The sequence below is a fragment of the Stegostoma tigrinum genome, chromosome 9, assembly GCF_030684315.1.
Source record: "Stegostoma tigrinum isolate sSteTig4 chromosome 9, sSteTig4.hap1, whole genome shotgun sequence".
Taxonomy (NCBI): domain Eukaryota; kingdom Metazoa; phylum Chordata; class Chondrichthyes; order Orectolobiformes; family Stegostomatidae; genus Stegostoma; species Stegostoma tigrinum.
In genome coordinates this window covers 95,906,793-95,921,320 of record NC_081362.1, presented here as the reverse complement: position 1 = coordinate 95,921,320, position 14,528 = coordinate 95,906,793, and the positions used below count along the sequence as shown (strand labels likewise).

At 44.9% G+C, this 14,528-nt stretch overlaps 1 protein-coding gene across 6 annotated transcripts in view; it reads right to left on the bottom strand.

Annotated features, from left to right (window-relative positions):
• Window positions 1–14,528, bottom strand: part of LOC125454964 (uncharacterized) — a 45,568-nt gene that overhangs the window by 26,135 nt on the left and 4,905 nt on the right. Inside the window, exon 1 of one of the 6 annotated variants that reach the window (XM_059648772.1) lies at window positions 11,734–11,794. The exons of 2 other annotated variants lie outside the window; for them this stretch is intronic. In XM_059648772.1, coding sequence (XP_059504755.1) covers window positions 11,734–11,772 — 39 coding nt within the window. In that variant the 5' untranslated portion in view covers window positions 11,773–11,794. Of the gene's footprint in view, window positions 1–11,733; window positions 11,795–14,528 lie in introns of those variants that run through there. 3 more of the 6 variants (XM_059648775.1, XM_059648776.1, XM_048536366.2) reach the window with 3 other exon arrangements.

Below are 14,528 nucleotides of genomic sequence, written 5' to 3'. Positions count from 1 at the left end.
TGCAGTCTGACTGGGTCTTTATTGTAAACAGTGGCTGCCATTTTTATAGGAGGCATTATAAACTGTGGCTACCATCTTTATAGGAGACTCTGTGATGAGTGGCTGCCATTTTTATTAGGGCCCTTATAAACAGTGACTTCAATCTTTATAGGAGACATTGTAAAGTGGAGTTGCCATCTTTTTAGGGGGCATTGTAAACAGTGGCTACCATACTTATGGGGGGTGATAATGGGAACTGCAGATGCTGGAGAATCGAAGATAACAAAGTATGGAGCTAAATGAACACAGCAGGCCCAACAGCATCTCAGGAGCACAAAAGCTGACATTTCGGGCCTCGGCCCTTCATCAGAGAGTCCTCTCTGATGAAGGGTCGAGGCCCGAAACGTCAGCTTTTGTGCTCCTAAGATGCTGCCTGGTCTGCTGTGTTCATCCAGCTCCACACTTTGTTATACTTATGGGGGGTATTGTGAAAAGGGGTTGCCAATTTTATTAATTTCCAAGAGATAACAACAGAGCCATACAGCGTAATAACACAGGAAATACTGTTTTGGAAACTTGTCAATGGGTATCCTCAACCGCATCCCCCGCCCTCCACCACCACCACCCCCCACCCCCTGGCATACTTTACTTCCTGTTAGTTGTGTTATGTCTCATAGCTAATTTGCAGTACAGATTTAAGTCCTGGAGAAGGGTGTAAACGCAGACGTTGACTTTCCTGCTCCACTGATGCTGCCTGACCTTCTGTGTCCCTCCAGCTGCAGACTGTTTTCACCCTGACTTCCAGCAACTGCAGTTCTGGCTATCTCCCAGCTTTAAACACCCCCTGCTTCTGATGGAGTCCCATGATTATTACTCCATCAACGGCAGTTGTGCCTTCAATTACTGGGCCTGGAGCTCTGGAAGCCCCTCCATGAACCTTTCTGTTTTCTCACCCTCTCAATTCCTTTAAGACACTCCTTTAATCCAAGTTATTGCTCACCTGATCCAATATGCCCTAATGAGGCATAGTGTCTAATTTGGTATCACAATCGCTCCCGTGAAACCCCTCAGGTTAACAGTGCGGTCTGTTGTTGGAATGTACCCATCCCCACTACCCTTTTCAAATTCAGAGCCTCGTTCTCTCTCCCTCAAGCAAGTCCCGAGGAGGGGCACCAGATCTGAAATGTTAGCTCTGACCTCTCTTCACAGATGCTGCCAAACTTGCTGAGCTTTCCCAGCAATTGTTGTTTAGGTCACGCTATCCCGCATTCTCCCATTTGGTACTGAATATGAAACTACAAGGATAGAATCGTAAAACCCCTATGGTGTGGAAGCAGGCCGTTTGGCCCATTGAGTCCATATCAACCCTCTGAAGAGCATCCCACACAGACCCACCTCAGTAACCCTACACGCCCTAGGCTGGAATCGAACTCAGGTTCCTCGCTCTGTGAGGCAGCAGTGCTAACCACTGAACCACTATGTTGCCCACATAATTGCAGAAATTTGGACTATTCTCCTTGGACAGAAGAAGGCTGAAAGTAAATTTGATAAAGTGTTTCAAAATCAGGAGTAGGCTAGAGACTGCGGACGGGGAGAAATTGTACCCACTCATGACAGGAATAAAGAATGAGGGGGTATAAATTGAAAGTGCTGTTCAATTGAAGTAAGGGTGATGTGAGAAAAAAAACTTTTTCACCCAGTGAGTAATTAGGGTCAGGAATAAGACCATAAGACCATGACATAGGAGTGGAAGTAAGGCCATTCGGCCCATCAAGCCCACTCCGCCATTTAAATCATGGCTGATGGGCATTTCCATTCCACTTCCCTGCACTCTCCCCATAGCCCTTGATTCCTTCTGAGATCAAGAATTTGTCGATCTCTGCCTTGAAGGCATCCAACGTCCCGGTCTCCACTGCACTCTGTGGCAATGAATTCCACAAGCCCAACACTCTCTTTTAAGTGGCGGAGTGGACTTGACGGGCCGAATGGCCTTACTTTCATTCCTATGTCTTATGGTCTTATGATCCTATCTTGATCTCTGGCTGAAGAAATGGCGTCTCATTTCAGTTTTAAACTTACCCCCTCTAATTTTAAGGCTGTGCCCACGGGTCCTAGTCTCCCCACCTAACAGAAACAACTCCCTAGCGTCCACCTCTTCTAAACCATGCATTATCTTGTAAGTTTCTATTAGATCTCCCCTCAACCTTCTAAACTCTAATGAGTGCAATCCCAGGATCCTCAGCCGTTCATCATGCGGTAAACCTACCATTCCAGGGATCATCCGTGTGAACCTCCGCTGGACACGCTCCAGGGCAGGTATGTCCTTCCTGAGGTGTGGGGCCCAAAATTGGACACAGAATGTATTGCCTGGAAATGTGGTGCAGGTAGGTTCAGTTAGGGCACTGAAAAGGGGCATTGGATGGCTCTGTCAATAGAAATAGTGTGCAAGGGTGTGGGGAGAAAGCAGGAGAGAAGCACTGGGCAATGATGCTCCTTTGAAGACATAATGGGCTGAACGGCCTCCTCCTGCCCTGTAAGAATTCCATGATTATGTGATACATTGCAAACTCTGTTGGCAAACCGACATCAGAGACATTAGTAATATCTAGTTGGTTATTTTAGGAAAGGCTGCCTAATTAATTCCCAGCAATTAATATGGTAATGAATATGACAAAAAAACATTTTTTCCTCAAAGTGGCTGTGGGCCAGGTTATAAAATCCAGGCTTGGACAAGTCAGAATTTAGTCATTTCAAAGTAAAATTTGCTCAGCTCAAGAGATCCTTCTTGAACCACAGCCTGTTACTGGATTGGTGTATATTGAATGGTCACAGTGACAGGCTGCACACTTTAACATCGCCCTGGGATGAAGCTCTGTTTTCCATTCTCTTTGTGATCACAGGCTGATCCATCCGTTTCTCAGCCACTGGAAACTCCTGTTTGAAAAGTAAGCAGAAGACTAGCATTTATGTAGCACCTACCTCATCCACCAGATACCCCAATGTGCCACATAACCAATTAAATACTTCTGCAGTAAAAGCAGAAATTGCTGGAGAAACACAGCAGCCTGGCAGTGTTCATAGAGAGACAAACAGAGTCAACATTTCAAGTCCAGAAGCCCTTCTTCAGAACTGAATAGAAATCATAGAATCCCTACACTGTGGAAAGATACTATTTGACCCTTCAAGTCTGCAACTACCCTCTGAATAACATACCACCGAGACCCACCTCATTCCAGTAATCCTGCATTTCCCATGGCTAATCCACATAACCCATATAGCATGGGCAATTTAGAATGGCTAATCCACCTAGCCTGAACATCTTTGGACTGTGGAAGGAAGCCCACGCAGACACAGGGAGAACGTGCAAACTCCACCCAGACGGTCACACAAGGATGGAATTGAGTACAGATCCCAGGTGCTGTAAGATAGCAGAGTCTAACCACTGAGCCACCATGCCAGTGTTAGAGTTTGGAGGGTTTTCAGAGTCTGGTCGCTGTTGGATTGGATCAGGAGATGTGCAGCCACCAAACTTAATCATGAGCAGGTAATCTGAACTTGCCTGTTGTTAACTGTTGGTTAAGCATTGGTTAGCACATAGGGAATACAGTCCCCAGCCCCAGCCCCTCGTGCCTATGAAACATCACCATTGGATCCTGCACATTGACCAAGAGGCTGGATGGATATACCCTGGAAGTTGGTACTTCAGGCAGTGCAGCACTCCCTCAGCACTACGCTGGAGTGACAGCCTTAATTTCTGTGCTCAAACTGAGAACGGGTCTGTATGACTCTAAGGAGGGACCAGAGGTCAGTACTTTATCTTGCAGGTGTCAGCAGAGATCTCCGACCTCCTACTCATTCTGTGACACCAAACTCTCCAACCAACCTTCTGTAAGGTCATAAGACATAAGAGTAGAAGTTGACCATTCAGCCCACCAAGTCTTATTGGCTATTCAATGAGATCATGGCTTATCTGACACCTTTCAATTCCACTTTCCTGCCTTTTCGCCACCACCCTTGATTCCTAACTGAATAAAAAATTGTCTATTTCAGACTTGAAAATACGTAATGACACAATCTCTACAGCAAAGGATCCCACAGATTTACAGTCCTCTAAGTGAAGAAATTCCTCCTCATCTCTGTTATAAGTGTATGATCCCACTCCCATTGTTCTCAGGCTCTTCCACAATCAGAAATAAGCTCTTCCCAGGCTGAAGACCGCCTTCTGGATCATCAGGTTTCAGCGATACGCCCATTACTCCTGGTCCCGCTCTGTCTCTCCGGTAACCGATAAAAGGTGGCTCTCTGGAGTTAATTTGTGCCACCCTATGCACAGGAGTGAGCTAGCCATATACACAGCCTTGTTTGTTGTTCTGAGTATTCACAGCTCCATCTGCTCAATGTCACTTTATCCTTTCTTCAGTGAATGAGAGCCAGCTTCTGTCAGGTTTTCAGTCACCCTCTCTGGGTATTATTCAGCATAGAATGAGTGTTACTGACTGGAGATAAGAAGATTCATTAATGAGAACTGGGAGTGATAACAATTCTTGCATTACTTTGAGTTTAGAAGTTTAAAGAATGAACGAGTCAAAGTGTATTAAATGTTAAAGGAGTTGATCATGTCGAGAGAGGGGGACAGTGGGTCTGGGGTGGGGTAGACGGAGTCCATGTGAGGGGGACGTGTAGATGGTAGTCAGGTGACTGGTGTAGAGGGACTCCAGGTGAAGTGGTTAGAGCCCTCAAATTGAGGCAGGCCATTCAAGGTTAAACATCAGGATATACTGCTTCATACATAGGGGAGTGGAAATTCACAACTCTGGCCACTGAAAGACTTCAAAGGTCACAGCTAAATCAAGATTATTGATGGTCAAGGCATATTGAAGGATATAGATGAAAGATAAGTGAATGGCGTTGCCTCAGTCAGAACAGGCTTGAAGGGTTGCCTGGCCTCCTGACCCAATGATTGGCCATTCAGATCAGCAATGGCTGTTCATATTGGACACCCCAAATTCACATCAGTCAGCACAGAGTCCTGGCCTTGCCAAAAGTTAATTGTCATTCCGAGAATTTCTGTTCAGACAAAAAGGATGATAACATAAAGGCAGGAATCACACATGATGGAGAATGATGGGAAATAATCTCTTTCAGATGCTTTGATGTCACCATGTGACTGGATCGACTCCTTTTCTTCTCTGAAAAGCTGCTAAAGTGAAGATAAACAAATAAATCCTTTGCTAATGATCCTTCTTGTCACAGAGACAGTGCTCTTTGTTATCGGATTTCTGGGCTCAATAATACTGACAATTTACTCATCTGCCATGGATTGATGGAGTGGAACAAAGATTGAACCGCAACGCTCAGAGCCTGCCTGTTACAGTAACTACCCAGCTCCAACTCACAGCAATCAGCTGGTGATCTTTATTGCAGAGAGATCCCAGCTCCTGCTCATTCTCACACCCCCACATCCCACCCTTACATCCAACAGTGACTAGAATTCAGAATAATTGCAATTATGGCTTTATGATCGAAATAACTTAATAATGATGCAATAATGATTGGTTAACATTCACAGTCATTAATTTTGCAATATTAATGTCCCTTTCCTTAACTACTCCCAAAATACACACACACACACACACACACACACACACACACACACACACACACACACACACACACACACACACACACACAAAATCGATGTAAAGCACAGGCCCTTCGGTCCACAATGTTATGCCAACCTATTATCCTAGTCTGATCAAACTACCCTGCATACCCTACATTATACAATCACACGACTGTCTATCCAAGGACTGCTTAAATGTCTCTTATGTATCTGACCCTTCCTCAGAACTGTTCAGAACTCAGAAGAATTCTGAGGAACGGTCACCGGACCTGAAACGTTAACTCTGTTTTCTCCTCCACAGATGCTGCCAGACCTGCAAAGCTTTTCTAGCAACTTTGTTTTTGTGCCTGATTTACAGCATCTGCAGTTCTTTTGGTTTTTATTTTTCATGTACCTGACCCTTCTACTAATGCCGGCAGTGCATTCCATGCGCCCACTACTCTCTGTGTAAAGAACCTACTTCTGACATCTCACCTGTACCTTCCTCCAATCACCTTAAAATTATACCCCCTCATAACAGTCATTTCCACCTGTCACCACATAGGAAAAAATCTATGGCTATCCACTCTATCTATGCCTCTCATCATCACCTCGATCAAGTCACCTCTCATCCTTCTTCACTCCCATGAGAGGAGCCCTAGCTTCCTCAACCTTTCCTCATAAGACCTGCCCTCCAGTCCAGGCAGCATCATGGTAATGTGGGTGGCACGGTGGCTCAGTGGTTAACACTGTAGCCTCACAGTGCCAGTGACGCAAGTTCAATTCCAGCCTCAGGCGACTATCCGTGTGGAGTTTGCACATTCTCACCGTGTCTGCATGGGTTTCCTCCCGGTGCGCTGGTTTCCTCCCACAGTCCAAAGATGTGCAAGCTCGGTGGATTGGCCATGTAGTGTTCAAGAGTGTGTGGGTTATAGGGGGATGGGTCTGGGTGAGATGCTCCATAGGGCAGTGTGGACTTGTTGGGCCGAAGGGCCTGTTTCCACACTGTAGGGAATCTAATCTAATCTAATCTAAATCTCCTCTGCACCAACTCCAAAGCTTCCACATCCTTCTTATAATGAAGTGACCAGAACCGAACACAACATTCCAAGTGTGGTCTAACCAGAGATTTATAGAGCTGCAGCATAACCTCACAGCTCTTAAACTCTATTCCCCTGCCAATGAAAGCCAACACACCATATGCCTTCTTTACAACCTTATCAACTTGGGTAGCAACTTTGTGGGATCTATGAACATGGACCCCAAGATCCTTCTGTTCCTCCACTCTGCCAAGAATCCTGCCATTAACTCTGTATTCTGCATTCAAATTTGACCTTACAAAATGAATCACTTCACACTTTGCTGAGTTGAATTCCATCTGCCACTTCTTTGCCTGGTTCTGCATCCTGTCAATGTCCCATTGCAACCTAGTCCCCCATCCTATCCACAAGTCCACCAACCTGTGTGTCATCGGCAAACTTATTAACCCATCCTTCCAATTCTTCATCCAAGTCATTTATAAAGATCACAAAGAACAGAGGCCCCAGAACAGATCCCTGCAGCACACCACTGGTCACCGAGCTCCATCTACTACCACGCTCTGTCTTCTATTAGACAACCAGTTTTGTATCCACACAGCCAAATTTCCCTGAATGCTATTCCTCCCTACTTTCTGAATGAGCCCACCATGAGGAACATCATCACATGCCTTGCTAAAATCCATCTACACCACATCCACTGCTCTACCTTCTTCAATTTGTTTTGTTACTTCCTCAAAGAATTCAATAAGGCTTGTGAGTCATGACTGGCCTCTCACAACGACATGCTATTTCTAACCACTCTGATACAATTTGAACCTCACTGCGAAGCCTCTTCCAGGGATGTCTAACCTGAAGAAGCTATCCTCCTGCATCCGGACAAACCTCAGGGAATCTCTCCCACTTCAACTCTTTTGTAATCTTCGATCTGCCTCCCCCTCTCTCACTATTTATTTCAGAACCCACTCCCCCTCCCACTTTTCTGATGAAGGGTCTAGGCCCAAAACGTCAGCTTTTGTGCTCCTAAGATGCTGCTTGGCCTGCTGTGTTCATCCAGCTTCACACTTTGTTATCTATTTCTAATCAAACCGTGCTTTTCAAACTAATCATAAATGCTATCTCTCAGAATCCTCTCCAATAATTTGTCCACCACAGAAGTAAGCCTGGCTGGTCTGTCGTTCCCAGGGTTATTCACTTTCTTGAATAAGGGAATGATATTTGTCTCCGTCCAATCATCTGGTACTACTCCAGTGGGCAGTGAGGATGCAAAGATTATCACCAAAGGGGCAGCAATCTCTTCCCTCGCTTCCCGTAGAAGCCTTGGGTATATCCCATTTGGCCCAGGGGACTTATCTATCCTCATGTTTTTCAAAATTTCTAGTACATCCTCCTTCCTAATGTCAACCTGTTTGAGCATACCAGCCTGTTTTATGCAGTTCTCACAAACAACAAGGTCCCTCTCACTGGTGAATACTGAAGTAAAGTATTTATTCAGGATCTCCCCTTACGATTCCACGGCTCCACGCACAAATTCCTTCCACAATCCCTGATTGGCCCCACCCTCACTCTGGCCATCCTCTTGTTCCTCACATAAACATAGAATGTCTTGAGGTTTTCCTTGATCCTTCCTGCCATGGCTTTTTCATTTCCCCTCCTAGCTCTCCTAAGTCCATTCTTCAGTTTCTCCTGGCTACCTTGTAGGCTCTTAGGGCCCTGTCTGATCTTTGCTTCCTCAACCTTAAGTAAGCTTCCTTCTTCCTCTTGACTAGGCGTTCCACAGGTCTTGTCATCCAAGGTTCCTTCACTTTACCATCCCTTCCTTGCCTCAGTGGGACAAACCTATCCAGCGTTCGCAGCAAATGCTCCCTAAACAACCTCCACATTTCTGTTGTGCATTTCCCTAAGGACATCTCTTCTCAATTTATACTCCACAGTTCCTGCCCAATAGCATTGTAATTCCCTCTCCCCAATTAAATACTTTCCCATACCATCTGCTCCTACCCCTCATACGCATACTCTCTCCCTCCCACACACACAAACACACACACGCACCACACATGCATACTCACACAAACATTCTCTCTCTCACACACACACACATTCTCCCTCACATACGCACACAGACATACACACACACATGCTGATACTCAGTGTCTCTCTCCCCCTCACATATAGGCACACACGCATTCTCTCGCTCTCTCTCTCTCTCACAGACACACACACACACACACACACACACACACACACACACACACACACACAGACAGACACACACACACACACACACACACACACACACACACACACACACACACACACAAACACCCACATACACAGAAATAATGGTCAGGAAAAAAGGAGAAAAGGTACAGATTACTTTATAGAGATTTGTTTTCTGGACAGAACATTTGACCAATATCTCATTCTTGAAGGCAAAAGGCCAAAGCATAGAATGTTGTGGAGCCTGCCAGCGTGAGACTCTACCCTCTGTAGTGCAGTCACTAATCACATAGGATTGTCTCTGAAACTTTGCATATAAAATTGTCTCAAAAATATCCTCGAAATGTTTCTTCATTCACGCTTTCAAAAGCACAACTCACCTAACCTGCGCATTCCTGAATACTATGGGCAATTTAGCATGGCCAATCCACATAACCTGCACATCTTTGGTCTGTGGGAGGAAATCCACATAGACAGTCACCCAAGGCTGGAATCAAACCTGGGGTTCGCTGGCGCTATAAGGCAGGAGTGCTAGCCACTGAGCCACCATGTCACCTCAGACCTGAAACATTCACTGCTTTTATCTTGCCATGGGAGTTGGGGGAAAGCCCTGTTAAAGCAAGCTCTGATGTCTACAAATAAACTTCCAATGACATTTTTAAAGAAACCACTCTTTGCATGTCCACAAAGCTTGAAGTAAGGTCCTTTATCCACAATCTTTTTAGATAGTGAGAACTGCAGATGCTAGAGGCAGAGATAACACTGTAGAGGTGGGGGAACACAGTAGGCCAGGTAGCATCAGAGGAGCAGGAAAGTTGACTTTTCAGATCGGGACCCTTCTTCAGAAATGGGGAGAGGGAAGGAAGCTCAGAAATAAATAGAGAAAGGAGGGGTGGGGCTGGGGAATGTAGGTGGGATGGTGATAGGAGAGTGCAGGTAGGGACTGGTGGGGATTGGTCAGTGAGGTAGGAGGACCAAATAGGTGGGAGAGAAGATGGACAGGTTGTTTCAGATCAAGGAGGCGGGGATGAAAGACGTTAAGACCATAAGACAAAGGACTGGAAGTAAGGCCATTTGGCCCATCAAGTCCACTCTGCCGTTTAAGTCATGGCTGATGGGCATTTCAACACCACTTCCCTGCACTCTCCCATAGCCCTTGATTCCTTCAGAGATCAAGAATTTGTCGATCTCTGCCTTGAAGGCATCCAACGTCCCAGCCTCCACTGCGCTCCGCGGCAATGAATTCCACAAGCCCACCACTCTCTGGCTGAAGAAATGTCTCCTCATTTCAGTTTTAAATTTACGCCCCCCTAATTTTAAGGCTGTGCCCACAGATCCTAGTCTCCCTGCCTAACGGAAACAACTTCCCAGCGTCCACCCTTTCTAAGCCATACATTATCTTGTAAGTTTCTATTAGACCTCCCCTCAACCTTCTAAACTCTAATGAGTACAATCCCAGGATCCTTAGCCATTCATCATACATTAAACCTACCATTCCAGGGATCATCCGTGTGAATCTCCACTGGACACGCTCCAGGGCCAGTATGTCCTTCCTGAGGTGTGGGGCCCAAAATTGGACACAGTATTCTAAATGGGGCCTAACTAGAGCCTTATAAAGCCTCAGAAGCACATAGCTGCTTTTATATTCCAACCCTCTTGAGATAAACAACAACATTACATTTGCTTTCTTAATTACCGACTCTACCTGCAAGTTAACCTTTAGAGAATCCTGGACCAACACTCCCAGATCCCTTTGCACTTCTGATTTGCGAATTTTCTCACCATTTAGAAAATAGTCAATGTATTCTTTTTTCCAAAGTGCAAAACCTCACATTTACTCACATTGAATTTCATCAGCCATTTCCTGGACCACTCTCCTAAACTGTCTAAATCTTTCTGCAGCTTCCCCACCTCCTCAGCACTACCTGCCTGTCCACCTATCTTCATATCATCGGCAAACTTCACCAGAATGCCCCCAGTCCCTTCATCCAGATCATTAATATATAAAGTGAATAGCTGTGGCCCCAACACTGAACCCTGCAGGACACCACTTGTCACCGGTTGCCATTCCGAAAAAGAGCCTTTTATCCCAACTCTCTGCCTTCTGTCAGACAGCCAATCCTCAATCCAAGCTGGTAGCTCACCTCGAACACCATGGGCCCTCACTTTGCTCGGCAGCCTCCAGTGAGGCACTGTATCAAAGGGGGGGTTTGAAGTGGGACTCGACAGATTGCTGTGAGGAGGATACATTGCCTGACAGGGCAGTAAGCGAAAACTGATTTTGAAACTATCTTGAAAAGGAATAATCTTCATTTCTATGTGTGAGGAACAGCCAGCAGAGGTAAGATGAGCTGAATGGCCTCCTCCTGTGTTGTCTCATTCTCCAGTGGAAGCGGCAATGACTGTAAGTGCTAGTCTCTGGACAGAGGGCTTCTCTCCTGTGTGGGTCACACACTCACAGCTAACAATTAGACAGTGATAGATGAGAATGTTAGCAGCAATCAGTTTGCTACTATAATTAGCATCCTTATTAGTCCGGAGGCAGACTGCAGGCTGAAACAAAATTTAAATCTCCCTCAAGACATGAATTATTCATCAGATCATCCAAGGATTTCTGTTTGAGGATGGCGGAAGGTTGCGAGTTTGAACAGATGCCACATTGCTGTTGCTGGAAGTATTTTGAGAAGTGGGTCTGATTGGAAAGGGTTAAAACGACTCATGTACTGGTCGTACAGTCATACAGCACAGAAACAGACCCTTCAGTCCTACCAGTCCGTCATGCCAAACATAATCACAAGTTAAACTAGTCCCACCTGCCTGCATTTGGCCCATATCCCTCCCAACTTTTCCTATTCATGTACTTATCCAAACATCCTTTAAACGTTGTAACTGTACCCGCTTCCATCGCTTCCTCTGGCAGTTCATTCCACACATAAACCACTCTCTGTGTGAAAAAGTTGCTCTTCATGCCCTTTTTAAATCTTTCTCCTCTCACCTTAAAGATATGTTGGATTCAGATTTGGTTGTTATTGTCACATGCACTCAAGTACAGGAGTACAGGAGTACAGCAGTACAGCGGAAAGTGTATAATGTCACCACGAATGGCGGCATCTTAGATACAAAGGTTTCTAGGTTCAACAATCTTAGGGAAAAAGTAGCAAGAGAAACAGAGTTAAAAAGTTACACATTACTTCACAGAATAAGTAGTTAAGTAAGAAATAAGGTAATAGTTGCCATTAAAGTCTTTTTAATTTAAACTAGGAAAATAAAGGAACAAGTTTAAAGTTCAACAATCTTTGATGAGCCCTCCACTTATCTCGCTCTCTGGGTAACCTCGACAGCCTGTTCTCAATGACTCAACGGTAGATGCCATCACTGCTGCTGAAACTGCCACCTCTCCTATCTCCCCTGGTGCCTCAGGAACATGCCCAGGCAGGATACACTCAGACGCCGAGCTGAGACACTCGCCATGGGCCACCCTAGTTTTCAGCCCCCCACCCTAGGCCTATCTATGCTTCACATAATTTTATAAATTTTTATAAGGTTCCCCCTCAACCTCTTGCACTCCAGTGGAAAAAGTCCCAGCCCTTCCAGCCCCTTCTTTATTACTCAAACTCTCCATTCCTGGCAACATCCTGGTAAATCTTTTCTGAGCTTAGTCTCAGTTTAACATCTGCTTCAATTGCTGACACCTCCAAAACACTGCCATTTATAGCCTGAGGCCTAGACAAGCCCGAAACTCACAACCATCTTGCCACAAGTTCCCATGGTATCTCTGTATCACTACCAGCATTTCCACGTTACTGTTCAGTAAACCAGGCATGAGCTGGTGAGGTGATCGTCCTAATGATGAAAGACTAGTAAATAGGAATCATCCTCGAATATATATTTTTTCTTCCAAAGATTTCGGGTGATGGATTGGGCGTGTTTCCTTTGGCAGCTTGTTCCTTTGGAAGGAAAATTGTTTACACAGTCTCCTGGAACCCAGTGGTATTTGTAGTTTGTATGGATGTTATCCCACTGTCTCTCAGTGCCATTGGGAACCAGGTCCTTGTTTTGGTTAATTCCCACCGTCCAGACCATACTGTATATACTCAGTCCGTTGTATTCCCTCCTTTCCTGCAGTGGCTCACATTCCAAATCTCCTGTCAAGGATGGGAGCCTGGTCTATCTCCCAGTCTAGTTGGTGGAGAATCATAAGCCCATCTTTCAGTTAGTTCTATTTATTTGATGTGCCTCACTGTGTATGGATCCTATACAAAACTCACAAACACCAGGACTGGGCACATATAGGTTTAATGTATTACAAAACTAATATCTATTTAATATAAATATTTTATTATACTGACATGTGTAATGTTCGGAAAGCTGTAGCTCAGATATTTTTGTTACAATATCAAAAATTTCTCCTTGGTAATCCAGGACTCAGTTTTGGATGGGTTCTGCTGAGTATGGAATCGCCAGTGAAGACTGGATTTAAGATGATTCCCCAGGTACAGCTTGTTACACATGTCATGGTTCTGAAAAGGTTAGTCACAGAATCCCTGCCATGCGTAAAAAGGCTGTTCAGCCCATCAAATCTGCACCCATCCTCTAAAGACTAATCAACTTTATCCCCATTGGAGGTTACATTATGCTCCACGAAAACCCTCAATAATGGAGCCCCCCAAGGATGACCCCCTACTGTACTCCCTGTACACCCACGACTCTGTAGCCAAATTCCGAAAGAATGCCAGTTTGCTGTCAACATCACCTTGTTAGGACAGATATCAAACAATGAAGAGTCAGAAACGAGGAAGGAGACAGATGACTTGGTGATGTGGTGCAATAATAAAAACCTTTCTCTCAATGTTGGCAAAATAAAAGAACTAAATCATTGACTTCAGAAAGAAAGGAGGAGAATTGGCCCCCATCAAAATCAATGAAGCAGAGGTTGAGAGGGTGGGAACATAAGTTCCTCAGAGCAATGACAACTGACAACCTGTCCTGGATTTCTCATGTAGATGTAACAGTCAAGAAGGCACAACAACACCTCTTCTTTCTTAAGGTGGCCCAGGAATTTGGCATATCCATAAGGATTGTCACCAACCTTTAGAATGCTATCTGGGTGCACAACGGCCTGGTATGGCCCAGGACCGTCAAAAAACTACAGAAAGTTGTGTGCACAACTTAGGCCATCACGGAATGCAATGCCACATCTATGAACTCCATCTGTGTGTCTTGTTGTCACAGAAAGGCTGCCAGCATCATCAAAGACCCAGTGTACCCTGGTAAAGCTCTCCTACAACCTCTTCCATCAGGCAGAAGGTTCAGAATCTTGAACACACACACATCAGCAGGTTCAAGAACAACATCATCCCTGCCATTGTTAGACTGATGAATGGACTCTCTAACTTCAAATAATGTTGATCCTGTTAATGTTGACCATGTGTAGCTCATGTTCTATGCAGTGTAAATTGTATGGATTACTCTGTCCAAGTTTTTTTACACCCTATTCTCTGTATGTCCTTGATCACAATGATCTGCCTTTACTGCTCACACACAAAGTTTTTCATTGTACTTAGGTACATGTGACAATAAACAAATCAAATAAATCAAACTAATTTGATGACAATCAGTGGACAAACAAAAAGTCTCATGTGAGCCTGATGTAGACAGATGCATTATCTCAGGCTCTTGGTAATCTTTGT